General features: G+C 38.5%; 1 protein-coding gene across 1 annotated transcript; it reads left to right on the top strand.

Annotated features, from left to right (window-relative positions):
- Positions 1–134: 134 nt before the first annotated feature.
- LOC130906536 (solute carrier family 22 member 4) lies at positions 135–13,336 on the top strand. Its single transcript, XM_057820978.1, has 10 exons — positions 135–656; positions 2,673–2,776; positions 2,862–3,016; positions 3,116–3,287; positions 3,371–3,497; positions 10,537–10,637; positions 12,432–12,646; positions 12,725–12,907; positions 12,994–13,129; positions 13,198–13,336. Exons 1-10 carry the CDS (start codon positions 258–260, stop codon positions 13,277–13,279), a joined length of 1,674 nt encoding a protein of 557 aa, XP_057676961.1. The 5' UTR covers positions 135–257; the 3' UTR covers positions 13,280–13,336.
- Positions 13,337–26,211: the final 12,875 nt, after the last annotated feature.

Raw genomic sequence — 26,211 nt, 5'->3', positions numbered from 1 at the left:
ATGACAAAGTTGCCAAGAATGAGAAAATGATTGATGAAAATTGTAAAATGACTAGTTAATAATTAACATGTTATCCTAGAGATTGCCAAGGTCCGTTCCTTACAGACAGAGGCATTTTTCATCCATTTCAGTAGACAGTGCAGACTTGACGGTTACTGCGAAACCCCCACTAACGGATGAGACCTCCTTAGGTCGGTTTATTTTTGGTCTCAGAGGCCTTTTGCCCGATCGTTTTTCATTCAGCTACAAGTTTAAATATGGGTGACTTGAAACTCCGAGATTACGACACCATCACTTCCTTTCTGGGACAATGGGGAGCGTTTCAGCGTAGGATTTTCTTTGCCCTGGCCATCAGCATCTACCCCAATGGCTTCATCGGCATCTACATCGTATTTGTCGCAGACACGCCGCTTCACCACTGCCACATCCCAGAGAACGCCAACATCAGCCAGGTGTGGAGAAACCTGTCGGTCATGGATGAAGGCGCGGAGAGACCTAGGTCTTGCTCCAGGCTCAACTTAGAGCTGGTCAAGAACTATTCTCAGAATGGGGTTGTCCCCAATGTTGGAGTCAATGTGACTGATATTCCTTTAGAGACCTGCCTGGACGGCTGGACGTACAGCAAAGACATCTACCAGTCGACCATTGCTTCTGAGGTGATCTAGAAGGCCTATGCCTATTTGTGAGGATAATTTGAAAGATGTTCGTGGCCAAGGAGGGTATTGACTTATAACTTGATGCAGAATGATGCTTTGACCGCAGAATAAAATCGTAATAATTATACATTTAACGTTGACAAAAACAGCTTGTGTTTTGGAAGGCAAATCAAGGCAACATGTAAAAGCATAACTAACTCTTTCTCTTGCACTCATTAAACCCATTGAACTTAATCTTCATTTGGCTCTCCCATTCAAAATGGATTAGACATTTAACTCCGTCAAAGGCTATGAGACATGAACATTCTCTGCCAGTCCTCCCAATTTAAGTGAGTTGAACGTCTCTAGTTGTCAATGGCAAACGAGGAGTGAATAGTAAATATTCTTGTTTTCTTTAAAAAAAATTTAAAAAAAAGTGAATTTCATTTTTTAAAAATCAAAACAGAAAATAGAGTACGTTATCTTCTTTAAAAAAAAAAAAGTTATGTTATTGTGATTTTATCCATCAACGTGTTTTTGTGAGCATAACATGAATGTATTTCTGTTTTTATTTCATTTTAATTTGTTTTTACTAACATTTCATGATCTTATAACTTCGTTTATCTATTAAAAAAAAAAAAAAAAAGATGCTTGAATCATATATTGAGACCTGACATCCACTTACAGAATGTAGATATCACAATTTAAGTCATGTAGGCCACAATAAACCTTAATATTGCGGCCAACATGACTCAAAATGTGATGTCCTCATATGTGAATGTCAATCTTTATTAGGCTAAGTTTTTTAAATGACCAAAAAAAAGGTCAGCGTTTTTACAGGCCTTTAGCAACATCAACTGACTACGTTATACATTCAGATACTGTACCTCTGTTTCTATGGAGTCACAGGAGTGCCAAAATAAAAAATAAATGAATAAATAAATAAATGAATGAAATAAATAAATATAAAAAGAAATAAATATATAAATAAATAAATGAATATGTAAATAAATGAATAAATAAATATGAAGAGAAATAAATATATAAATAAATAAAAAATATAACGGTATACTTTGACATTGACATTTACTTTTGGTCATTAACAACCACAAACGGAAAAAACAATGACAATATTTTTCATTGACTTGACTTGACTGGATAGATATGGATATGGATAGACTTTTTACGTGATAGATTTAACGATAGAAATGCATTTTTCTAGACCGGTAAAAAAAATATTATAAAATATATTATTCGACACACATGCCAGACCATTCAAAGAATAATTATTTTCTATGTCAGAATCTTCGCGTTTATAATCATGATGACATTGGAGGAAGTGCAGTCACACAAAACAGCTGCGGTCGCGCTTGGGTAGCCGTACGGCGCATGTGCGGAAAGTTAAACCAGGAATAATCAGTTATCGACTATTATTCCTGGTTGGAAAGCCCTTCCCAACGTCATTTGATTGACAGACCGTTTCTCTGCGCATTTGCCATTTACATTCCCCAAAGAGGAAAGGCGATCGACAAATGACAATGACAATGTAGAAGCCAAACAGAAAAGGCAAAGGCAAAAAATACAATTGTCATTGTTTTTTCCGTTTGTGGTGTTCAATGACAGAAAGTAAAAGTCAATGAAAAATATTGTCATTGTTTTTTCCGATTGTGGTTGTTAATGACCAAAAGTAAATGTCAATGTCAAAGTATACCGTTATATTTTTTATTTATTTATATATTTATTTCTCTTTATATTTATTTATTCATTCATTTATTTACCTATTCATTTATTTATATATTTATTTCTCTTTATATTTATTTATTCATTCATTCATTTATTCATTTATTTATTTATTTTTAATTTTGGCACTCCTGTGTTTCACAACAGCATGAGATATTACAGTACTTATTATCGATAACATCAGTAATGAATGTCCAATCCTTTTGAACTAAGAGATCTGACAGTCAATGATGACAATGTTCTGTCTCTTTGAATATATTTTTGGTAACAAAATGTTAACAAGTGCACCCTCTTCAGTGGGATCTTGTTTGTGAGGAGGCACACAAAATTCCGCTGTCCACCTCCATCCACTACCTGGGCGTACTGGTGGGGGCCTTCATCTCAGGCCAGTTGTCAGACAGGTGGGAGAAATGTGACGTTTGCAGCTTTAGGTGCACTCAAGTGTCAATCCAAAAACAAGGACATTTCTCTTTTTCAAATGAACAGATATGGAAGGAAGCCAGCGCTATTCACCATGATGGCCCTCCAGACGGTGGCAATAACTGCACAGATATTCTCAAACAGCTGGGAGCTTTTCACATTCACCTTCTTTCTGGCGGGTGCTGGCGGGTTCTCCAATTACATCATTGCCTTTGTGCTGGGTGATTTAATTAACGTCTAGATTGAAGTTCTTAAACTACATTTCATTTCGTATTCATTTCGAATGTTTCATGGTGAGTTGTTGTGCGTTTTGTCCGTAGGAACTGAAATCCTGAGTCCCAAAGCTCGTGTGGTCTTCTGTTCGCTGGGGGTTTTCATGAGTTCGGCTATAGGATACATGATCATGCCGCCTGTGGCCTACTTCCTGCGCTCCTGGCGTTTGCTTCTCATCCCCATGGCCGCCAGCGGACTGATATACATACCTCTATGGTGGTAAGTTTCCATGCGCAACATGACAAGCTCTCCACTCCACTGTGATGTAACAACCTTTTACTAATATCCACCAACTTTACAAGGTTTATACCCGAGTCGCCACGCTGGCTGGTTTCTCAGGGCAGAGTAGAAGAGGCTGAGGCCATCCTGAAGGACGCTGCCAGGATGAATAAGATTGCCACGCCGCCAGCCATTTTCACAGAGGCGGAGGTATACTGTACTCTACATTTAAACTTTGAGCTAATTCAAAATAAACACAACGGCTGCGTTCCAATCACGGTTGGAGTTGCCCGAGCTCACGTGCACTATGCACTTGCAGTGACGTCACACGGAGGCCACTTCGAGGGTGGATGGAAAGCGGGCGTAGTGGGAACGAAAGACGTAAATGGAACACACCTGCCCTCGTTCACTCACAGTCAAGAAACTTATGGAACAACCACAAGGTGTTGGAGTAGCGCTATACTGCCTATTCCAAATCAGTGGCCCCTCCAGAAATTCTTCATACGGGTGGCCAAATGGGGCAACTTAAAGTGCCTACGACAGGATAAAAAAAAAAGTCCTAAATAGCACTATTATGTGAATTACAATCATATTTTGAGGCGATTCGACTATATACAACAATCTTTTAATCTGCCGTATAGCCACGCCCACCATTATAGGGCTCTATCATCCCCAACAGGAGAATGACGTCGGCAGGGTCATGGTATTATCTGATTTAGAATTCAGCCCATTGAGCAGGAATTACCGATCGATCGGGTCCGATCACGTCATTTTCAAAGTATCGGAATCGGCAAAAAAATATCGGCCATGCCTTTTTTTAATATATATATATTTTTTAATTAAATCGTTTTCTAATTGTATTTAATGTTACAGACATAATATGTTACACTCATCCAGAGTATTTAGTTTAGGCTTAAGGTAGGGTTATCAAATTTATCCCGATAACGGCGGTAATTTTTTTTTTTTTTAAATGTATCACATTAAAATATTTAACGCAATTAATGCATGCGTTGCACAACCCACTCACGCATTGTCGCGCTCAATCTGTAATGGTGCCGTTTTACTTATATAGAGAGATAAGAGGCAGCGTAAAATGAGTCGAGTGAATTTTGGCAGCATTTGGAGCCTTTTTTTAATTGGCTAAAGCCTTACAATCCCTCTCTCTACGATATGAAATATCATGGGAAGCAATGTGGGGTAACAAACGTAGCAATTGATCTTTCTCTTAACACCTTATGTTATTTCCCAACGCAGAGAAGATATATCAATTGGTAGCACTACGCACAGTCATGGTTCCACTTCCCATCATGCATTTGGGCATGGCTACAGTATCATTTACTGAAAGCTCAACAAATACACTAGATGGCAATATTTAGTCACAATATACAAAGTCACAAGTCTTTCTATCCATGGATCCCTCTCACAGAAAGAATGTTAATAATGTCAAAGCCATCTTGTGGATTTATTGTCATAATAAACAAATACAGTACTTATGTACTGTATGTTGAATGTATATATTCGTCCAAGTTTTATTCATTTTTATCTTAATGCATTGCCAAAATGTATATGATTGGGAAAAATTATCGGGAATGATTGGAATTGAATCGGGAGCAAAAAAAAGCAATCGGATTGGGAAATATTGGGATCGGCAGATACTACTAAAACGATCGGGATCGGATCTGGAGCAAAAAAACATGATCGGAACAACCCGAGTGGGAATTATTCAGAACAATGAAAATGCGACGAAGAGAGCCGAAAAATGTCATTGTTTCAGTCTCTCTACTCCAATATTTTTAAAGGATATTCTTTCTATCGAAGTATTTTTCCCCAATTGCTAAATAAATGGTATGGTCATGACAAATAACAGTCTTGTGCTAAATGGAATTTGAAATATTAAAAATGCATTTATTCAGTACCACATGGCAAAATTACTTCATAATGGTCAGAACTGTCTACTTCTTGCACCTCCCAAACTATATTTTATGCCACATGATTTTTTATCATTCCCTTTCCTGCTTTGGATAGTGTAAACAAACCAGGAGGCGTGACAGTTAGCCAACATGCTACCCCGAACCGAGTGATGTTTCAGTCTTATTCTCGGCTTTCGAAGCGAAAAATCACTCAAAACTACCCAGGATCATGTCACACGGCAGGGGGGAAAGGGGACACCTGGTGACTAGTGATGAAGAGACTACACAACTAGATATTAACATTGGAAAATAGAAATAAAGTAAGACAAGTGGTAGGTAGAGTGAGAAAAAGGAGATAGAACTCAGTGGCTGTACTTCCCCCAGCATTATAGCTTCTAGTGCAGCTTAGACGAAACTGTGAGTCTACTCAGACTTCAACTAGCCTGACCATAAGCTTTGTCGAATAGGAACGTTTTTAATCTAATCTTAAATGTGAGGACTGTCTCGGCTTCTTTAATATTAGCTGGAAGCTGATTCCATAAAACAGGGGCTTGGTGGCTATAGGCTTTAGCTCCGACAGTACATTTTGAAACCTTGGGAACTACCAGTAGACCTGCATTCTGAGAGCGGAGTGTTTTGTTGGGGCGGTATGGAACCAGAGCATCGGTGAGATAAGATGGCCCCAACCCATTAATGGTCTTAAATGTAAGATGGAGGATTTTAAATTTAATTCTAAACTCGACTGGAAGCCAGTGAATGGCCTGGAGCACAGGGGTTATGTGCTCTCTTCTATTGGTTCCTGTTAAAAGTCTTGCTGCTGCGTTTTGGACTAGCTGACGACCTTTTAGAGAACTTTTAGGAGAAGCTGCAAGTAGGGAGCAGGGGTCGCGTTAACCGAATATTTTCCGTCGTTCACTGTTTTTTATAAACGGTGACGGCAAAAACTGAAGTCCATCTGTCATTTTGACAGGTTGCAATTCACACCCCAGACCACAGGGTGGCGAGTGTGCATGTTAATTAGCTATTGTCTCTCTTGATGCATGACGTCGTTGGCCTTACTCGGAAAAATGTCAAGGCAACTGAGTGTCCGAAGTTTCTTTAAAAAGCCCGAAAACGACGATGGTGTTGATAAAAGAGGTGAAAAAAGAGGGACTGATGCAGTGGAGGATGAAGGACAAACAAGCAATCAGCCCTCGGCAACTACTGAACGAGCAAGCGGCAGCAAGGAGGTCAGGAGGGAGTACAGAGTTCAGTGGGAGCAGGAGTTCTCCTGGCTGAGGAGGGTGGATGGAAAAATGTTTTGCGACATATGTAAAGACGTTCAGGCCACAGCAGGTGAACTGTTAATTTCACCTATTGTTACATATTGTTCCATATGTAGCCTACCCAATGGGGCCACAGTCAGCTGTTTTTGTCACTGCGGAGAAAAAGTTACATATTCATCTGCTTGATGCGTGATGGCACGTTGTGGATTCTCTGTTAAGCTTGTTCGGACAGAATATTAATTAAAAATGAATGAAAACTAAATACTATTGAATCTGTCATTATTATCATTTTAAAAATTTAAGTGACGGGTATAAATAGATTATGACCGGATTTTTATGACCCTGTCAGTCAAAATGACAGACAACGAAAAAGTACCTCTGGTAGGGAGTTACAGTAATCCAATTTAGATGTAATGAATGCATGAATTAATTTTTCTGCATCATTTTTAGATAAAATATTTCTAATTTTGGCTATGTTGCGCAGGTGAAAGAAGGCCGTTCTGCAGGTTTGTTTAATGTGAGCTTTAAACGATAAGTCAGGGTTCAATAGAACTCCTAGGTTTTTAACTGTGGTGCTGGAGGCTACACTTACATTGTCCAGACTGACTATCTGTGCAGCTAAAGAGTATCTCACACTTTTCGGGCCTATTATAAGGACTTCTGTCTTTTCAGGGTTAAGCAGAAGATAGTTAGTGCTCATCCAGGTATTTATATCTCGGACGCAGGTGCTTAGTTTGTCCACTTGCCTGATCTGCTCAGGTTTAATTGATAAATACAGTTGTGTGTCGTCAGCGTAACAATGAAAGTTAATGCTATGTTTTCTGATGATATTACCTAGAGGAAGCATATACAGCGTAAACAAGATGGGCCCGAGGACCGATCCTTGCAGCACACCATAACTAACTCTAGAGTTCGGTGATGATTGCACACAGTTGTCGCACACTTATTCTGGCCGATCTCGTGGTGAACGGGAACTTTCTGAAACCCAAAAAGGCTCACACGCCTCTCCCTGGTGCAGCTACAAAAGCCTGCAGCCGTTTGGCTGGCGTGATGCGAAAAATAAACGAATTAATCCGCCAAATCAGCTGAATCCGCACTACATCTGCATGCTGCGAAGCAATGCTGTATTGTGAGATGCTGACCCGGGTGACGTCACATTCACATTCGTCCTAAACCCTAGACCGGAACCGGAAGTTACTCGTTTTCATGGCGCGGGATTAAAAAATTGAGTATCCAAACGATCGCTTCCACACACATCCAAGCGGTCCATTTCATTCAGAGGCATTAAACACAGCGTGAAATATGAAATAAACATGCTTTTTGGTGTCATACGCACTTTAAGCTCTGTTCCATTTCCCTAACCCTGAACAGCTAAAGTGAACTTGGTGAGATCGACCCTTTGAAGGGCTTAGTGATCAAGTCAACAACGATGGTCACGTCAGAGCTCCCTATATCCCACAATGCATTGCAGTGCTGTGCACGGAAAATATGTCAATGTAGTGGTGATAATGAAGCTCAAGCACAGTTGGCTGCTGTCTATTTACCACCAAAGAAGAAGAAAATGAATAAAGGGGCCAGCAAGGTGTTTGAATGTTATACCAAATTGCCTTTGGAATTGTAAAATTCATCATTGCTGTTAAAAAAAAAGAGAGAAAAAGAATAGACTGTCTGTGGCAGCTATGGCAGAACGTATAGAATCACAGGAGTGCCAAAATCCAAAATACAGGTACATGATTATTAAATATAAAGACAAATAAATGAAAATATAAAAGTATATATTTTTTATTGAGTTTAACTTTTGTCTTCGAAAAACAACAAAAGGAAAAAACAATGCCTTTTCTATTTTGCATTTAACAAAAGGAATGGTCTGTCAATCAAATGCCGTTGGGAGGGCTTGAAACTAAAACTAATATCAACTAAAGCAGGTTAAACATATTTAAACAACAAATCTGTCTACAAATTATAAGGTAAAGACAAATAAATACATAACTAATGAATCACCCAAATAAAATTTGTTACAAAATTGATAATTCTAAAAATGCTTCCCAGGAACTGACAGGAACTGTATTTCCATTCAGCGTGCAATACGTCTCCGTCTTATTGACATGAGTCTCAGTATCGCTTGTGTAATTTGGAATAGGTAGTATAGCGCCACCTTGGCAACATGTGGTTGATCCATGTTTGTCTGGCATGTGAGTGAACGAGGGCAAGTGTGTTCCATTTACGTCTTTCACTCCCCCTCCGCCCACTGCCTTCCAAGTGGCCGCCGTGTGACATCATAGCAAGTGCCTAGGGCAGGTGTCGGCAACCCAAAATGTTGAAAGAAGCATTATTAGACCCAAAACAAACCAAAAACAAATATGTCTGGAGCCGCAAAAAATTAAAAGCCTTAAATAAGCCTAATAATGGCGGCAACAGATGCTATATGTATCTGTATTAGCTATATTAGCCTACTATTAAAATGACTAAGTCAGCTAAAAACACATAATGAGCCTTCATAATTTAATATTTATTTTCCCTGCAGTGCATCCAATGCACCATGTGACTACTCTGTTGTATGATGCCACCTCAAGTTTAACTTCATTACAATATTAATGACTTGTTTCATTAAGATTAAAGAAAGACTATATATATAAAGAAATCAGATTTTTGATGTCATTTTTATTTTGAGGTTTCGAAAAACATCAAAATGGAACGTGCATAACATGCCCCTTATCTGGACATGTTTTTTTTTTTTAAGGATTTCATTTTTTTTGGGGGGGGGGGGGTTGTTATTATCTCTGCAAATAGTCTTATTATTATAGTCTAATTACGTCTGCAAATAGGTGTTCTGATATGTTGATGAATGTGTCCTTCGTGTACTTTGAATGGTTTTCCACGCTTTATTATTAGGTACACTATCCACTCGCCCTCACTATCCCCTCGGGGGGCCTGCGCTTGGCAGTGACGTTTCGTTATTCTCGCTATATGATTGGCCGAAGAGTCGAAATGCTTTCCAATAAACTGCCTGTTTTAAAAATGGTCCGGTTGTTCTTGAATGCGTTCGCTTAAAAGTGCCTATTTAAAAATGCTTATGTAAAGCGATTGATGATACCACACACACAGAGTATTATTAACAAATATTAGTTATATAAAAGAGCAAACGTGCGCACACATCTGTCTCTCTCGAATGTGGGCCTTTCGGCCCTGGAGACATTTTGAGGAGAGAGTCCTGATGATTCTCCTGTCTTTAAGTAGTGAAAAATTTCCTCATATAAATCGCCGATGGTTACAGGAGAAAAAAGTTGTGCAAGTATGTTGTGACAGACGTTTCATTTTTAAACATGCATTTTATGGGAGAGCATTTTGACTCCTTGGCCAATCATACGACGAGAATAACGGAATGTCACTGTCAAGCGCAGTCAAGCGTGTGTCGCAGGCTATGATGCAAATCTTCAGTGACAGAAATTTTGAAATTTAATATTTACCGTATTGGCCCGAATATAAGACGGCCCTGATTACAAGGCGACCCCCTCTTTTTTAAGACTCACGTTTGAAAAAAGACTTTTTAAACACCAATTTAATTTTTATACAGAAAATAATTACAGTACATCCGAAACAAATGATTATAACAATATATTTGAGAGAAAAAGCATGTTGTTTTGCCTCATTCAAATCTTAATATCTGAACATTTAAATATGTAAACTAAAGTGCAATCACATTCGTAAATGAATGGCTTCTGGTTTTTGAAATGTAAATAAACCAATCTATTCTGATAAAACAACAAAATTGCAATAACTGCATTAACCATCAAAGTGAAGTCTAACTGTAACTGTAGTCTTGAAATAAATCTGAATAAGGAAAAACAATGTAATGGAATAATGCAAACTAGTTAAACTTGAGAGTAGCTGAGATCTGTCATGACAGAACATCACTTCAATGATATCTGGCGCCATCTAGCGTCGCGAATGGGGAGAGTAGCTGAGATTTGTCATGACAGAACATTGCTTCAATGATATCTGGCGCCATCTAGCAGAACCGAACTTGGGCAGCTCATCTCTAAAGTTACACATCACGTTTTTTTTTTTTTTCAGATTGACGATGCAAAAAGGACGAAAGACAAGAAGTACAACATTAGCTCCATTCTGCGCAGCTGCAACCTATTCACCATCACGCTGTTGTGTTCAATCCTGTGGTATGTCCATCTTTTATGCGCCTAAAAAGTGAACAGGAAAAAAAACACAATGTTTCTGCAGGTAGTGATCTTTGCGTTGCAAAATGTATAACATTTAAGGTATTTTAAATGACCCAAAAAGCCTTATAAAGGGTTAAAGGTGGCAACTGCAGTGACCACTGTCCCTGAAAGGATTAAATCTACAGTTGTCCGATCGGCCGTTAAAATCCTTTTAAAATGATATCGGCTAAAATAGACATCGGTTTTTCACTATTGGTTTTGGGCCAACATGCATGTTACCTTCAAAGTGAATGTATAAGCCTTCTGCCTTTGTACAAGGGCGGGTCACAGCTTACCACAGCAGTTATGCTTATTGACCATTATATTGTCTTCAAACTAAGATGGTTGGGATTTGTTATATAAGCATTATCGTTATTAAAGGGAACCACAGATAAAAAGACATGTAGTTCTTAAGAGATAAATGTTAGTACGAGTAATATTATGATATTAAAACCCCTCTTAATGTTTTCGTTTTAATAGAGTTTGTAAAATTTTGAATCAAAAAATGAACTAGTAGCTCGCCATTGTTGTTGACGTCGCAGGGCGGTGACATAACAGGGCCACGCTGCCGTACTTCACAGTCACTATATGTAAGGTAGTGATTTAAATACACAACAAAGTGTCAATGGCGAGTTTTACATTAATAAGACATCAAGCAGATGAGTGCGTTTTGTCCCTCGACTGACCGTAGTGCCATGTTTTTTTTTTTGTTCGTTTTTTTTTTTTTGACTGGGTCTATTGTGATTCACGTTCATTTGAGTGTTGTCTCCACAAGACTCCTGAAAATTGCTCCCAGCATCATAGTTTGTGTATTGTGACTAAGTATTGCCATCCAGTGTATTTATTGAGCTAAAGGAGTTGCTAAAACCTTTAAATATATTTTGACCAAAGTCTGAGTGTTTTATGTGTATTTTGCGCATCTATTTTGATTGTGAATGCGAGTTCTCTTTGCATTGTTGTGTTAACTGTGTGAGAATAGGGCCTTAGTAATACAGATTGAAGCACTTTTCTTCTTGGTGACATTTTTTTGAGAGATACGAGTATCAGTTTTGTTGTATTTTCACTATATGATACTTATGTGTGTTGTGAAAAAGTTGACGAAGCTTATGCCAATAAACTGCGCGGTCCGAGCTACGAATCTGAATGCCTGTGTCCACTCTCCTTTCTCTCTCCCACTGTGGATTAAAGAAACTACAGCGTCAGTCAAGGGAAAAAAAACGCACTCATTGGCTTGATCCCTAATTAATGTAAAACTCGCCTTTGACACTTTGTGGTGTATTTAAATCACTACATTGCATAATTAAAGAGTGACATGTTTTTTTCTTTTTTTTTTTTTTTTTTTTTGAGTGACAAGTGGATTCTGGCAGCGTGGCCCTGTGACGTCACCGCCCTGCGACGTCAACAAAAATGGCGACCTACTAGTTAAACTAATTTTACAAATTGCACAAAAACAAAAACATCAAGAGGGGTTTCAATATGAAATGATGATAACTTGTACTAACATTTATCATTTAAGAACTACAAGTCTTTCTATCAGTGGATCCCTTTAAAGCATAGTGGGGCATCGAAATACAATTAGCCATAATATGCCAGAACCTCAATTATGGATAACGAATACGAACCTGAAATATGAGCTGTAAGAATAGTTGTGTTATTTTCAGTCCACCTGAAATTTGACTAAATTACCCAACCATCCAAATTTTTAAAAGTAGTGTTTAACATTACATGATAGAAGATGTATTGACGGGCCCGCAGGTTCATCATCACCATCAGCTACTACGCTCTGATTCTCAACACGTCAAACCTGCACGGCGACCCCTACCTCAATACCTTCTTCTCAGCGGTGACAGAAGTTCCGGCGTACCTGATCGCCCTGCTGCTCCTACACTTCTGCTACCGCCGCCTGTGCCAGTCGTCCACCCTGCTGATGGGCGGCGTCATGATCCTGCTCGTCCATCTCCTTCCCATAGGTAACAGAGGTTTGGAATTTCCTGTGCAGGGAAACACAGTTTATATGTGGTGTGTTTTGTTTTGTCGTTTGTGGACAGATCAGCCGTGGGTTGCCGTACTGCTAGAGATGCTGGGCAAATTCGGCATGACGGCGGCCTTCTGCGTGGTGTACGCAGTCACTTCAGAGCTCTTCCCGACTGTCATCAGGAACACGGCCATGGGCTGCTGTTCCATGGCAGCACGCATTGGGACCATCATCTCACCCTTCATCATCTACCTCGGTCAGTACTGTATTTCCCAATCGTCCTAAATTTAATGACAGAAAAGGAACGAACCTGAATGAGAATGTGGATTTGTCCTACAATAGGACAATATTATAAGGCGCTGCCATACATTCTAATGGGAGCTTTGGCCATTTCCGGAGCCTTTCTCTGTCTCCTACTGCCAGAGACCTTTGGGAAACCTTTGCCGGAGACCCTAACACAAATGCAGACCATATCCAGGTGAGTTTTACATCCCTCTCCAGAAAAGAACATCCAAATTGAAAAATTCTCTTTCATTATTTCTGCAGGCGAAAAGGAAAGACGGAAGAAAACATGGAAGCTGAAGAAGAACACATAAAGGATTATAAGAGTAAAGAATCCAAGTTGTAGTAAACAAATAATAAATAATTTTAGCTGTTTTTCTGTATAATACAAAATGACCTCCACCAACCTGATAGCACAACCCAGGGGGATATGCTTTTGCCTTATTTTTTATTTTATTTTTTTTACATTCAAATTGTTCTTTTTTTCCCTCCATGTTTGTATCTATATACCAGCTGTGTAACACGATGATTCAGTAGGTAGTTGTGAAATTCCAACATTTTGTTAATTTTTGTTCTTCGTTTGAAATAATTTTTCTGATGACATTTTAGTTTTGCAACAAAGTACATGTACAAAAAAATTCTAAATTCAAACTTGGTTTTATTGGACTGTCTGTAACATATTTTCCCACATGAATTTGGAAGATTTCAAGCCTGCGTCAGCATCATTTTTTAATTTATGTTTGGCAGTACATTGACTTTAATCTGTCTCTAACTTTCTGTAGTCCAATTTAAGTACAAAATGTGAGTACTTTTACTGCCACTTTGTTTCTTAACTGTTATATCGCAGTTTTACAACTGACTGGCAATGATTAACCGAATTTTTAAATTAGTATCTTATCAAGCATGAATGGTTAAACATGTGCGGTAGTTGGAACTACTTTAAGATGATCACAATTTTGAATTAGACTGAGATCAGGTGATTTAACAAGTACATATGACCAGTGGCGTGGTTAGGCCTATTTTAAGGGGGCCTCAGCCCCCCTAAAATATTCTTAAGCCCCCCCCAATAATTCGGTGTTGTTTTATTTTAATTTTAAAAAAAAAACAAGCTGGCATATTCACTATGCAGTTGCCTGAATATTATTTTAAATTAATGATCATATAACCTTTCATTATTAACTTACATATGATCTTAGATCTGTCAGTTTCCTATTACGTCATAGAGAAAGGTAGAAAGTCCCTTCAGTGCGTCGTTATCTAATCCATTCCACTTGTTCATATAGAGAACGCCCACATCTGTGAAAATCCAGTCCGCGCTTTTCCGTTTTCCCTACCTTTTTTTTTATTTTTATTTTCCGCAGTCGGTCTCTACGTCTTACTTTTGTTGTTTTGCAGTCAAAAGTTACATCCCAAGTCTGCAGTCGGTCTCTACGCACGTCTTACCTTTGTTGTTTTGCAGTCTAAAGTTACATCCCAGGTCTAAAATAACGCTGCTACTTATCTGCTGCTTGCTAGTCAGTCTGAAATGCATTGTTAAGGTCCTAGTAGTGTTTAGTGTGCACTCTTGTTACCACTCTCTTTGGGGTGACTTCCTTCTGGAGCATCAGCTGTGTTTCTCACTTTACGCATAGAGGAGTACAGCAGCTGAGCTCATTCACGTATGATTATCATCAGTGGATAGTCATAATAATGCATTAATAATAATCATTCCACCACCTTTATTGGAGTCAGAGCAGAGGAGCAAAGAGGGTTACAGGGGAGAAACCTCTACTTAAAAGGTTAGGAGGAGAGTAATGATTAGAAAGTGGAGAAAGCCAAGAAGATGATTTTTTGTAGCATACATACACACTCACCCTACACACACATATACCGGTACTGTACAGGCCAAAAGTTTGGACACACCTTCTCATTTGTGCATTTTATTTTCATGACTATTTACATTGTAAATTGTCACTGAAGGTAATAAAACTATGAATGAACATGTGTGGAATTATGTACTTAGCATAAAAAGGTGAAATACCTAAAAACGTATAATATTCTAGTATATTTAAAGTAGCCACCCTTTGCTCTGATTACTCTTTTGCACAGTATGTATGTATAAGTAAATAAGTATTTAGTCAACCACCAATTGTGCAAGTTCTCCTACTTCAAAAGATTAGAGAGGACTGTAATTGTCAACATGGGTAAACCTCAACCAGGAGAGACAGAATGTGGAGAAAAAAAAGGAAAATCACATTGTTTGATTTTTAAAGAATTTATTCGCAAATCATGGTGAAAAATAAGTATTTGGTCAATACCAAAAGTTCATCTCAATACTTTGTTATGTACTCTTTGTTGGCAATAACGGTGGCCAAACGTTTTCTGTAACTCTTCACTCTTTGCTTGGTGTAAAGAAATCAACTGTGGGAGCAATTATTAGAAAATGGAAGACATACAAGACCACTGTTAATCTCCCTCGATCTGGGGCTCCATGCAAGATGTAACCCCGTGGTGTCAAAATGATAAAATCCCAGCAAAAATCCCAGAACCACACGGGGGGACCTAGTGAATGACCTACAGAGAGCTGGGACCACAGTAACAAAGGCTACTATCAGTAATACAATGCGCCGCCAGGGACTCAAATCCTGCACGGCCAGACGTGTCCCCCTGCTGACGACAGTACACGTCCAGCCCCGTCTGCGGTTCGCTAGAGAGCATTTGGATGATCCAGAAGAGGACTGGGAGAATGTGTTTTTGGTAAAAAGTTCTCGTGTTTGGAGGAGAAAGAATACTGTAGTTCATTCACTAGGTCCCCTCCGTGTGGTTCTGGGATTTTTGCTCACCGTTCTTGTTATCATTTTGACACCACGGGAGGAGATCTTGCATGGAGCCCCAGATCGAGGGAGATTATCAGTGGTCTTGTATGTCTTCAATTTTTTAATAATTGCTCCCACAGTTGATTTCTTTACACCAAGTGTTTTACCTGTTGCAGATTCAGTCTTCCCAGCCTGGTGCAGGTCTCTGGTGTCTTTCGACAGCTCTTTGGTCTTGGCCATAGTGGAGTTTGGAGTGTGACTGACTGCGGTTGTGGACAGGTGTCTTTTATACCGATAATGAGTTAAAACAGGTGCCATTAATACAGGTAACGAGTGGAGCCTCGTTAGACCTCGTTAGAAGAAGTTAGACCTCTTTGACAGCCAGAAATCTTGCTTGTTTGTAGGTGACCAAATACTTATTTTCTTTAAAAATCAAACAATGTGATTTTCAGTTTTTTTTCCAAATTCTGTCTCTCATGGTTGAGGTTTACCCATGGTGACAATTATAGGCCTCTAATCTTTTCAAGTAGGAGAACTTGCACAATTGGTGGTTGACTAAATACTTATTTGCCCCACTGTATGTATGTATGTATGTAGTACAGTATGTATGTATGTATGTATGTAGTACAGTATGTATGTATGTATGTATGTATGTATGTATGTATGAATGTATAATGTTTGGATATATGCTTGTGTGCATGTGTGTGGGTGTGTGTAAGGAAAATTAGCCTGACCCAGATATTACCCGTAATTTTCGGACTATAAGCCGCTACTTTTTTCCTTCATTTTGAATCACGCGGCTTATGGTCCAGTGCGGCTTATTTGTTGATTTATTTGGGTTAATAGGTAACACTTCATTTGAAAGCAGCGTCATTAGACTGTCATAAGACCGTCATAATTATGACGTGACACTATCATGGGCAATACTGAATGCTTATGTAATTAGGTGTCCTCCAGCAAATTATGTCACTAACCCCATTTATGTCCAGCGTGGCTCTTTTACATCCATTCAAAAGTGAAATAATTTGCCGGATAACACTAAATGACGTCAGTTATAAGCATTCATGAATCCTCATGACAGTTTCATGTCGTAATTATGACTGTCTAATGACGGTCTTATGGCAAAACTGTCAAATAAAGTGTTACCAAATACCATAACTAGCAGTTAATGAAAAAACCAGAAAAGTAATTGAAGAAATAATTACCACAGAACATGAATTTTGATTGCTATTTACATCTGTAGCGTTGCAATGCAATCTAGGAGGCATGTTGGACAACGACAGTGTTGACAGCAGGTGGCAGCAGAGGTTGACTGTCTCCCACAAGGGAGCAGTGATGGCCAAATGAACCCAATTGGATCAAAGCTTCATGGTGGTTCATTTGGTCTTATGACAGTCATATCATGCCACTGTCAAATAGTGTTACCGGTTAATATCTTTTGGTGTAAATATCCCTTAATACACTGAGGACAGCTGCGGTTTATAGTCCAGTGCGGCTTATCTATGAAAAAATGCAGTTTTCGTGCCAAATTTGGTGGGTGGGGGCTTATAGTCAGGTGCGCCTTATAGTGCGAAAATTATGGTACATAAATTCAAGTAATTAGTAGTATTTTTCAGGGTTTGAAATTACAGCAATTTTTGTTACATATGTGCCCCAAATTTAATCTGCGCTATTTACAAATATTTGGGAACAATCAATTACTGTGTTGTGGGTGAAAGCCATGGCATTAGCCTCCATGATATGGAGGCTAATGCTAATGCACCTCTCTTTAAAATAAACTGCTGTATTTTAAGCCAAAAGAACTGTTGTGTTTGATAGAACAATATGTCTATATGCTGCCATAGCAGATTCATGGCACATTAAGCCCCCGAACGATTTTTAATTTGTCCGTTTTACCCTGGAAACCCCTGTTTACAGATGTCGCGCAACCGCTTTTGTTTTCCACCCTAGCCATAAAAAGAAGGTAAGTAATGGTATTTATTATTCGAAATGTCTGCCATTTTTAGCTTAGAATCATTAATTGATGTATGATATTTTGTTTGAAAAAAAAAAAAAACGACTTTTAAAAATTATTCACTCGCATATTTTAAACTTTTAGACAAATTACGTCACAATGAAAAAATTTGCGTCTGTAAAGAAATCACGGATATCTACCTCATAACTATCGCTTAATTGTATTTCTTTCGTTACTGTCGCATTTTCCCCAATATTTTAGATGATAAATAATCCATCCAAAAAAAGAAAAATTGGAGAAAAAAAACAAAAAAACGTTTAAAAGGGTAAATATATGAAAATGGAAATCTCGACCACTCCTTGATGTTTGCGACTTCGGCATCGCGACCCTTGTTATATTGCCATGTTTCACCCATAATATCCCCCAAAATCCGGCTGTGGCCATTCACAGCTGTGTCTTGACACTCAGTGATACATGCTACATGGAGTTTTTGGCTCGAAACAAGGTAAGTACGCAATAATATCTCATTAAAGTCATGGCGTCTGTACTTCTGCTCTCACGTGCTCTCACCTCCAGATAGGGTTTTGCTGTTTCAATTTTATTTATCTTTTTTAAATGCCCTCGTTTTCAAATTCATGCCCCAGGAAAGTGAGATTTTAAGCTTTCCAATGATGTATCACACATGCATTTCGGACCATTTTGAAATTTGGCTAAATTCTCAGAGCAGAGCTTCAAGTCACCTGAGTGTTTTCCGCCATAGAGAGAGAGAGAGAGAGAGAGAGAGAGAGAGAGAGAGAGAGAGAGAGAGAGAGAGAGAGAGAGAGAGAGAGAGAGAGAGAGAGAGAGAGAGAGAGAGAGAGAGAGAGAGAGAGAGAGAGAGAGAATTATTAGTCTTTGTAAACTGTGAAGTTTTGTTTTGTACGCTACGTTCACGTACATCCTGTGTAACTCCTGGGGGCTTAGCCCCCCCTGTTCTTAAGACCTAGTGACGCCCCTGCGAGTGTACTTTTCAGTTTGTAAATTAATAATAGTATTATTTTAAAACCTGAAACTTACGACTTTGTGTGTATTTTTAGTTTGGAAAGTACTGTGGTTGTGTTTTTTAATGCCTAAATTATACGGACGTCATTACACTGTCGGTTTCAGGATTAGGTTCCACGTGCGGAATGAAAACTGAAATCAAGTGTGTGAAGTGCTGCTGCCCGAGAGCTCGACTCGATTTATTCTTTCTAATATAGTATTGCTAACGTCCTGCTATTTTTCCAAAACTACTATTTAACGTGACCTGATGCGAGGTAAGTTTTTCCACATTTACTTTCAGCAACAGGCAGTGTACAACGTTTTTAACTCACCTGACTAAACCGTGTCGTTAAACAAAAACGTTGCATTTGATGAGTTACTTGTTGCATTCAGGGACAGTTCGAAATCCTCACAGTATTTTCTGTAACGGTTTAACTCCAGGTGAGTTTGAAATCCTAGCTTTCGTCCCTGCACTAATGAATAATTTGTCTGAAGGATGTCGACTTTAGCGCTCAGGGAAATTCCTCAAACAACTGCTCTTCTAACTAAATAATCATCAACATTCAAATAATGGATTTAGAGATTGTTAAATCCCATTTTACGTACTCATTTTACTCATATCAATAACTGTATCTGCATACTGTATATCAAAATTACCCCTCTAGATGGCGCCAGAGTACGAAGAAAAAAACAACTTCCTTCTTTACCCATGAGAAATGTGGCTTAATCCATGTTCTTAACTCATTAGCTGCCATTGACAGTGATAGTCGTCCAATACATTTGAACTAGGAGATATGGTTCTGCCCCCAGTCAAAAGGATTGGACGTCTACTAGTGTCAAACTAAATTAAATTCACAACAGAAGGATGAAAAGAGCCCCATGATTGGACGTCTATCACCGTCAATGGCTGCCAATGAGTGAATTTATGAAATAACCTTTTTTCCCCTTTGATTTTTCCGTGCAAGTTTTCCAGTCAAAGATTCCCAGATGTTGCTTAAGCGTGAAGCTTGTGGCATAGCCAGGCCCGCATGCGTGTCATGTGCAAAGCAAATATTTGCACCTGCATGTATCATCAGTTTTTGTCGAGTCGAGTGAGAGCGGAAAATTACAGAATGATTAACACGCCAAGCTGATGAGTTTGATTTGATTGTGTGTGTATTTAGTAATTACAGGTAAACACCGATACTCCCGCTACACCGCCTAAGGATAAGTGTTTTATTCTGAGCTTCTATAGAATTGAGATTGGAAAAAATAAATACACAACATAACAAAATGCCTGCAAGGGCGTAGATTTGCATGCGGACATAACACTACCAGCATTTCAGGGTTCTCAAATTGTCCCCATCAACTTTTAAGCAACCTTATTGGCATTATATCATGAGTTCAGTTATATAATTTAGATTTCCATATGTTCTATGGATAGTATTGACCCTTTTATTATGTTCAGGCTGACATTTACCCCTTTTCACTTGCTGAATGTGCCAGTCCATTTTTCCCTCAAACACACGTTTGATTGGCTGATGACATGACCCCCCCCCCCCCACACACACACACACACACAAACGCACTCACAGCCCAGACAGAGATACAACATGTCGACAACATGCCGCCTTCTCTGCCCCCTTCGAAGACAAGTGATATTAGAATTTTATTTCGGTCAGCAGCAGCAGCAACCACTGTAAATAATGTAAAAAGACATCAATGTTGTGGAGGTGGGGAACAAACCACTAATTTTGCTACTATAAGTCCGACCTACATCAGAGTTAGCACAACATTAAACTGTATACATTTGCTGACCTGCAAAACTCAAGTAGGAAGCTGCTTGGAGAGAAGTGTCCTTCAGTATGTTTTCTTCTGTTAACCTTAATTGTGAGAAATGTGAACCGAGGTTTAACCCCTCCTCCCCAATTTTCATTTTTATTTTATTTATGTGGTCTTTAAGCAGCCCAAAGGAGCTTTATTTCTTTTTTTGTTGTTGTTGTTGAGTTTGTTTGTGTTTGTGGACAAAAGCATTCGTGTTTTACCTGAAGGAAGGCTCCATTTTTATTCACTTTTTTTATACGCTAAAATGTTTTTCAGTTATATTTAATTTATTTATTTAGATGATATTAAGTGGTCAATTGGTAATTTTTTTCATTCCTGGATAGTTAAGAGATTACTGTGTATGTTAATATTAGGGCTGTCAAACGATTAAAATTTTTAATCGAGTTATATACAGCTTAAAAATTAATTAATCGTAATTAATCGCAATTTTAACCATCTATAAAATATGTCATATTTTTCTGTAAATTATTGTTGGAATGGAAAGATAAGACACAAGACGGATATGTACATTCAACATACGGTACATAAATACTGTATTTGTTTATTAGAACAATAAATCAACAAGATGGCATTAACATAATTAACATTCTCTTAAAGCGATCCACGGATAGAAAGACTTGTAGTTCCTAAAAGATAAATGTTAGTACAAGTTATAGAAATTTTATATTAAAACCCCTCTTAATGTTTTCGTTTTATTAAAATTTGTAAAAATTTCAATCAAAAAATAAACTAGTAGCTCGCCATTGTTGATGTCAATAATCACACCATGCTCACTCATGGTGCTAACCCATAAAATCAGTTGGACCCAAACGCCTGCAGAGGGCGCCAAACACAAAAAAACAAGTAACAAGCGGACATTACACTGTACTGTCATTTTAGTCTGTTTGAGCGGGGTATGTGCGTTAATTGTGTCAAATATTTTAACGTGATTAATTAAAAAAATTAATTACCGCCCGTTAACGCTTCGACAGCCCTAGTTAATATGATTTAAATTCTGTTCAAGTATTGCAATTTAAATTTGCTAAAAAAAAAAAAAAAAATCCAGACATTTTAAGTTTTAAAATGTTTATTTAGTAGTGTTTGAAAACAAAGGTTTGAATCGAACGATGTATCACTTGAACTAATACATATGAAAGTTAGTATAAGTCAATACAGATTTATTTTGCATTGATCATTTAGCCTATCAATTAATTAGGTTGATATTCGTGAGAAATGTATCCCTGACCCCCATTCACCCAATCTGTTTGGTTTTGTTAATGTCCCGTCCCCAGCAAAAAGTGTACATGCAGTTTATGCTGTTATATCGTTCCTACCAATGTTGAGACCAAACCAATGCCCTTGTGTGGGGAGAACCTGGAGTACCCGGCACGGGGAGAATCCTTGATCTCAAGTCTGAAAGGCGGACGTGCAAACCACTCTGCTATAATTCCGCCCTCATTGAAGCATCTCTGTGGAATGTAGGGCAAATACTACAACCGCAATACCACATAAAAGAAATACCATGTGTGAGCTTCATTCTTTAGTCATGCGAGAATATTTTATACATATTTTTTAAATCCATAAATATATTTTTAAATGTGAAAAATATACCGTACATCAAATAATTTATTAAATGTATCCTTCAAAATGTGGCAATCTAATTACAAATTTAGAATGTAATTTATAAAACCAAATGTTGTCATTTTGTACATGTACAAAGTATTTGCTTTCCTTTTATTTGTGTTTGGTTGGGGAAGATTTAGGAGGATCGTGTCATACATAATCTAGCATTTTTATTTCGCAATTCTTTTAAATGAACCCTTTCAGGGATGGTGGTCACTAGGGTGGACAGAGATTCAAAAGTTGACACTTAAGAACTTTAATCCTTTGTACGGAAAGTTACTATTTTTTTGTCATTTAAAAAAAACAATATTAAGTTTATTACATTAATTTTATTAATTAATATTGTATCTTTTAAATTACTGCTTGACGTTATAGATTTATAAACTTATACAATATTGATGAAAAAAAAATGATAACACCAGAAATACCTATTGCTTATGCCTCCAAGTAAATTTTTTTCTCCATAGTATTTACAGTGCCTTGCAAAAGTATTCGGCCCCCTTGAACCTTGCAACCTTTCGCCACATTTCAGGCTTCAAACATAAAGATATAAAATTTTAATTTTTTGTCAAGAATCAACAACAAGTGGGACACAATCATGAAGTGGAACAAAATTTATTGGATAATTTAAACTTTTTTAAAAAATAAAAAACTGAAAAGTGGGGCGTGCAATATTATTCGGCCCCCTTGCGTTAATACTTTGTAGCGCCACCTTTTGCTCCAATTACAGCTGCAAGTCGCTTGGGGTATGTTTCTATCAGTTTTGCACATCGAGAGACTGACATTCTTGCGCATTCTTCCTTGCAAAACAGCTCGAGCTCAGTGAGGTTGGATGGAGAGTGTTTGTGAACAGCAGTCACAAGCATAGCATATTGGTAGTTCAAAACATTACCATAAACTGACAATATTTACGGTAATAATATGATTTGACAACTTCTCCAACTTACCAGAATCTAGGAGAAAACAAAACAGATGTGACTTTCCTTTAAAGGCTGCTGTATAACTTGCTCGTTTCATCATGATGAATAAATGTTTCTTCCATGGATTGAAAGTGAGGACGTAAGTCGGAAATCCGAGAGAGCTCATTGCTGTCGAAACGACAGCAACAATAGAAACTATTGTTATTTGGGTTTGAGTTTCCCGATGGACAGATATAGTTGACGGACACACACAGGAAGTCTGTGTTGTTACGTTTGTTATGGTCCGAGTTGCGGAGCTGCAATAAACGTTGACTCAAATGAGTTCAAGAAACTAAATTCTGTGCTTTATGAAGAGTGAAAAATGCAGAATTTAACACAGACGAAATCATTCGGCCGATCCGAGTGAAGTATTACCGAAACAAAATGGTGACGTCACGTACCGTAATGGTCGGCAACGGATCGCCGCGTACGTTTCTTCAACAGAACGTGGCCCTGTCAATAAAAAAAAAAATTGGTTTATATATAAATATATATATATATATATATATATATATATATATATATATATATATATATATACATACAGTGCCTTGCAAAAGTATTCGGCCCCCTTGAACCTTGCAACATTTCGCCACATTTCAGGCTTCAAACATAAAGATAGAAAATTTTCATTTTTTGTCAAGAATCAACAACAAGTGGGACACAATCGTGAAGTGGAACAAAATTTATTGGATAATTTAAACTTTTTTAACAAAAAACTGAAAAGTGGGGCGTGCAATATTATTCGGCCCCCTTGCGTTAATACTTTGTAGCGCCACCTTTTGCTCCAATTACAGCTGCAAGTCGCTTGGGGTATGTTTCTATCAGTTTTGCACATCGAGAGACTGACATTCTTGCCCATTCTTCCTTGCAAAATAGCTCGAGCTCAGTGAGGTTAGATGGAGAGTGTTTGTGAACAGCAGTCTTCAGCTCTTTCCACAGATTCTCGATTGGATTCAGGTCTGGACTTTTACTTGGCCATTCTAACACCTGGATACGTTTATTTTTGAACCATTCCATTGTAGATTTGGCTTTATGTTTTGGATCATTGTCCTGTTGGAAGATAAATCTCCGTCCCAGTCTCAGGTCTTGTGCAGATACCAACAGATTTTCTTCCAGAATGTTCCTGTATTTGGCTGCATCCATCTTCCCGTCAATTTTAACCATCTTCGCTGTCCCTGCTGAAGAAAAGCAGGCCCAAACCATGATGCTGCCACCACCATGTTTGACAGTGGGGATGGTGTGTTCAGGGTGATGAGCTGTGTTGCTTTTACGCCAAACATATCGTTTTGCATTGTGGCCAAAAAGTTCAATTTTGGTTTCATCTGACCAGAGCACCTTCTTCCACATGTTTGGTGTGTCTCCCAGGTGGCTTGTGGCAAACTTTAAACGAGACTTTTTATGGATATCTTTGAGAAATGGCTTTCTTCTTGCCACTCTTCCATAAAGGCCAGATTTGTGCAATGTACGACTGATTGTTGTCCTATGGACAGACTCTCCCACCTCAGCTGTAGATTTCTGCAGTTCATCCAGCGTGATCATGGGCCTCTTGGCTGCATCTCTGATCAGTTTTCTCCTTGTTTGAGAAGAAAGTTTGGAAGGACGGCCGGGTCTTGGTAGATTTGCCGTGGTCTGATACTCCTTCCATTTCAATATGATGGCTTGCACAGTGCTCCTTGAGATGTTTAAAGCTTGGGAAATCTTTTTGTATCCAAATCCGGCTTTAAACTTCTCCACAACAGTATCTCGGACCTGCCTGGTGTGTTCCTTGATTTTCATAATGCTCTCTGCACTTTAAACAGAACCCTGAGACTATCACAGAGCAGGTGCATTAATACGGAGACTTGATTACACACAGGTGGATTCTATTTATCATCATCGGTCATTTAGGACAACATTGGATCATTCAGAGATCCTCACTGAACTTCTGGAGTGAGTTTGCTGCACTGAAAGTAAAGGGGCCGAATAATATTGCACGCCCCACTTTTCAGTTTTTTATTTGTTAAAAAAGTTTAAATTATCAAATAAATGTTGTTCCACTTCACGATTGTGTCCCACTTGTTGTTGATTCTTGACAAAAAAATTAAATTTCATATCTTTATGTTTGAAGCCTGAAATGTGGCGAAAGGTTGCAAGATTCAAGGGGGCCGAATACTTTTGTAAGGCACTGTAGCTCATTTCATGCCATTGATGGCGATTTTTTTCCAATTGAAATAAGTGAATGAAGTTTCAACGCCATTGACGTCTAGCACCATCAATGGCAGCCAGTGAGTTAAATGTGTGCCCTGCAAGAGTTTAAAAATATATATACAGTGTATCACAAAAGTGAGTACACCCCTCGCATTTCTGCAGATATTTAAGTATATCTTTTCATGGGACAACACTGACAAAATGACACTTTGACATAAATAAAAAGTACTCTGTGTGCAGCTTATATAATAGAGTTAATTTATTTTCCCTTCAAAATAACTCAAAATATAGCCATTGATATCTAAACCCCTGGCAACAAAAGTGAATACACGCCTTAGAAACTACATCCCTAAATGTCCAAATTGAGCACTGCTTGTCATTTTCCCTCCAAAATGTCAAGTGACTCGTTAGTGTTACTAGGTTCAGGTGTGCATAGGGAGCAGGTGTGTTCAAATTTGTAGAACAGCTCTTACACTCTCTCATACTGATCACTGAAAGTTCCAACGTGGCACCACGCGGCAAAGAACTCTCTGAGGATCTTAAAATACGTATTGTTGCACTACATGAAGATGGCCAAGGTTACAAGAAGATTGCCAACACCCTGAAACTGAGCTGCAGCACAGTGGCTAAGATCATTCAGCGTTTTAAAAGAGCAGGGTCTGCTCAGAACAGCCCTCGGGTTGGTCGTCCAAAGAAGCTGAGCGCATGTGCTGAGCGTCACATCCAAATGCTTTCTTTGAAAGATCGTCGCAGGAGTGCTGTCAGCATTGCTGCAGCGATTGAAGAGGCATGGGGTCAGCCTGTTAGTGCTCAGACCATACGCCACACTCTACATCAAATTAGTGTGCATGGCTGTCACCCCAGGAGGAAGGCTCTTCTGAAGACGGTACACAAGAAAGCCAGCAAACAGTTTGTTGAAGACATTTCAACAAAG

The sequence above is a fragment of the Corythoichthys intestinalis genome, chromosome 18 (genome assembly GCF_030265065.1).
Source record: "Corythoichthys intestinalis isolate RoL2023-P3 chromosome 18, ASM3026506v1, whole genome shotgun sequence".
In the NCBI taxonomy this organism is placed as follows: domain Eukaryota; kingdom Metazoa; phylum Chordata; class Actinopteri; order Syngnathiformes; family Syngnathidae; genus Corythoichthys; species Corythoichthys intestinalis.
Note: the sequence above shows the minus strand (reverse complement) of the source record. Positions and strands in the feature narration are given on the sequence as shown.

Excerpts from the sequence above, each read along its gene's own strand:
- LOC130906536 (XM_057820978.1), top strand. The coding sequence starts at position 258 with ATGGGTGACTTGAAACTCCGAGATTACGACACCATCACTTCCTTTCTG. Across the intron at positions 3,017-3,115 it reads CATCATTGCCTTTGTGCTGG|GAACTGAAATCCTGAGTCCC; the intron begins GTGATTTAATTA and ends TTTTGTCCGTAG. Across the intron at positions 12,647-12,724 it reads CGTCCATCTCCTTCCCATAG|ATCAGCCGTGGGTTGCCGTA; the intron begins GTAACAGAGGTT and ends GTTTGTGGACAG.